Raw genomic sequence first — 2,804 nt, 5'->3', positions numbered from 1 at the left:
CGGGAGGGCGGAGGTCCTGCCCCAGCCCAGCCCAGCCCAGCCCCAGCCCGCCTGGGGGAGGTGCGAGGGGCCAGACCCAGGGGAAGAAGCCTGGGCGGCGGCATCGCGGATGCAGACGCAGGGGAGTCGCTGGCGGGCTGGGGAGGGGGCCCGGGACAGCCCCACCCGCAAAAGAGGGCTCGGGCTACTGTTTCAAGGGATGGGTCGCTGGGTCCAGTAGGCTCTGGACCCCAGGAGGACAAAGTTGCGGGGGCTAACCCTGTTTCCGGAGCCCCGAGACTGGTGCGTGCGCGTCCCGCAGAGACGCGGTTTGCGGACAGAAATTTCTGGCGCTGTCCAGGGTGCTGACAACGCGGGGCCCCCCCCCCCCCAACACACACCCCGCGGCGCGGGAGCCACCCCTACCCCACCCCGCCCCCACCGCAGGCTGGGTGTTGTAATAGGGTAGGGGGGTGCGGTTTGAGCCCCACGCCTTCCCCGTGCCCAACAGAGCAAACTGGAGCAGTGGGCTCCAGGGTGATCCACACTGTCCATCTGTCCCTTCCTCTAGGAACCTGCTGGACCTCGACACTTTCTCCAAGTCCGACCCCAGTAGGAGGCGCCAGGGCGGGAGGGGGAACTTGGGGGCCGGTGTGACTCGGGCAGGGAAGGGTGCGAGCCCCCTGACGTCCCCCCTCCCCCGCGTCGCCCCCCGCAGTGGTGGTCCTTCACACGCAGAGCCGGGCCAGCCAGGAGTGGCGGGAGGTGAGCCGGGGGCCCCCCAGACCCGTGGGAGCAGGGGCCCTGCAGGCCCCCGCTGACTTAGCGCCCTCCCATCCTCCGCCCACTGCCCAGTTCGGGCGGACCGAAGTGATTGACAACACGCTGAACCCAGACTTCCTGCGCAAGTTCGTCCTGGACTATTTCTTTGAAGAAAAGCAAAACCTGCGCTTCGACGTGTGAGCCCCGCCCCCGCTTGGCTCCTCCCCCAGACCCCGTTAGGTCCCACTCTTGGGGTTCCACCGCCCTCTCAGCCAAGTCCCCCTTCCAGCCTTGCCTGGGTTTTGGAGCCAACCCAGCTGACTGCCGCCCCGCCCCAACTCATCCCCGCCCCTGGGTGCCCCCCAAGGCCCTCCTGTGGCCTGGCTCCCTCCCTGCGTGACCCAGCCCCTGCCCCAAGAGACCTAGGTGGGGTTCGGGTTCTAGAGCCCACATCCCTCCACCCAAACCTTTAGCCAGGGTTTCCTAGCCGCCCCCCCCAACCCCCACCCAGCCCTATGCCGGTTCACTCTCTTCCCAGGTACAATGTGGACTCCAAAACCAATATCTCCAAGCCGGTGAGCGTGCGAGCACTCCCAGGAGGCCTGAGCAGGCGCAGCGAGCCTCAGTGTTAATGGACCTCCTTAAGACCCCCCCACCCTGCACCCCAGTTGGCCTTCTTTGCCCCCCTCCCCTGAAACTCCCAGCCCGGCCCTCCTGTCCTGCTCCCGCCAAGGCTTTCTGCCTGTGACTCGTACTCTCTGCTCTTCTTCCTCCTCTGCCTTCTGGGGCCGCAGAAGGTGAGGCTGAGCTGGCTGGGGGGTGAGGGGGGCCTGGTGGGAGCAGGGGCAGGAAATGAGAGAGCAGCGTCCAGGGGTGGTGGGACCCACCAGCCTGCAGCCAGCACACACATGCTGGACAGCCCAGGGTCTGGGGGGCCAGCATTGCCGGGCGGGGCTGGGGCTCTGTGCCCCCAGCTGGGTGTGGCCTCCCTGACTCCCGGCTCTGCACAGGACTTCCTGGGACAAGCGTTCCTGGCCCTGGGAGAAGTGATCGGAGGGCAGGGCAGCCGCGTGGAGCGCCCCCTCACGTGAGCTGCATGGGGGGGGGGAAGGGGGAGCGTGGCACCTCCACATTCTGTCTCCCAAGGTGCTGCTATACCCCTAGAGGGCCCCCTTCAGGGGCTGCCATGCCCTCGAGGGAAAGTCCAGTCCCCAGGGCTTGGCTCGAGCCAATCCCCCATCCCCATCTCCGGTCTCTCCCGGCCCTTCCCACTCCCCTTGACCAGCTCTAAGACAGATTCAGCCTGTAAGGTCCACTCCAAGCCCTTGTCCTGCAGGAACTCCCTCTGCCTTGTCAGGTCCGCTGGAGTTTGTGTTCTGTTCATTCACGGGATATTTATTAGCACCTGACCTCTGTCACCAGGTGCTGCACACCGGGGTTTGTCCATCTAAATACACTGGACACAAACTGTGTCAGTCAGTCACTGGTGAAGGGTGTTGGCTGTAGGTGTAGGTGAGGGAGGGGCTCTGAGGACTCCCTCCCCCTCCCCCCCCTTGGAAAACCAGGTACCTGGTAAAGGTGACTGAGACAGGATGGGGGAGGAGCCTGGAGGCTTTCGGGGCAAGGAGGAGGCGGAGCCAGGTGGAGGAGGAACAAGGAGGCCATCGGAGCCTGCCGACTCCCTCTCCCCGGACTGGAGGGTCTGGGAACGTGGGAAGCCACGGCGAGGGAGGCCCCGGGGTCTGTCGCCCGCGTTCAAAATGAGCCCAGTTGGCGTGGCTGTTCCGCTGGTCTCATTCAGCCGCGCAGCTGCAGAGTGAGTTCGGCGGAGAACTGGATGTCACAGGCTGCGGCTTCACAGCCAAAGAAAAGGTCCGGGGGAAGGGGCGGGAGGAAGAGGTTGGCTGGACTCACTCGGGGTGCGGAGGGGAAGGGAAGACCACGGAGGTGAACAGCCTGAAGGCAGTGGGCCAGGTCCCGGGAGGTCTTCACCTGTGGCAAGTGAACACGCCTGTCCTCACCTAAAGCCGGCAGGTGAACACGCCTGTCCTCACCTAAAGCCG

General features: G+C 65.7%; 1 protein-coding gene across 1 annotated transcript in view; it reads left to right on the top strand.

Annotated features, from left to right (window-relative positions):
• CPNE9 (copine family member IX) overlaps window positions 1–2,804 on the top strand; it is an 18,161-nt gene that overhangs the window by 792 nt on the left and 14,565 nt on the right. The window contains exons 3-8 of the mRNA XM_004692390.2: window positions 491–591; window positions 698–744; window positions 835–938; window positions 1,280–1,316; window positions 1,536–1,538; window positions 1,752–1,828. Coding sequence (XP_004692447.2) covers window positions 491–591; window positions 698–744; window positions 835–938; window positions 1,280–1,316; window positions 1,536–1,538; window positions 1,752–1,828 — 369 coding nt within the window. The remainder of the gene's footprint in view (window positions 1–490; window positions 592–697; window positions 745–834; window positions 939–1,279; window positions 1,317–1,535; window positions 1,539–1,751; window positions 1,829–2,804) is intronic.

This window comes from Condylura cristata, unplaced genomic scaffold (assembly GCF_000260355.1).
Source record: "Condylura cristata isolate star-nosed mole 26May11 unplaced genomic scaffold, ConCri1.0 scaffold00033, whole genome shotgun sequence".
Taxonomy (NCBI): domain Eukaryota; kingdom Metazoa; phylum Chordata; class Mammalia; order Eulipotyphla; family Talpidae; genus Condylura; species Condylura cristata.
This window is presented reverse-complemented; position numbering and strand designations above follow the sequence as displayed.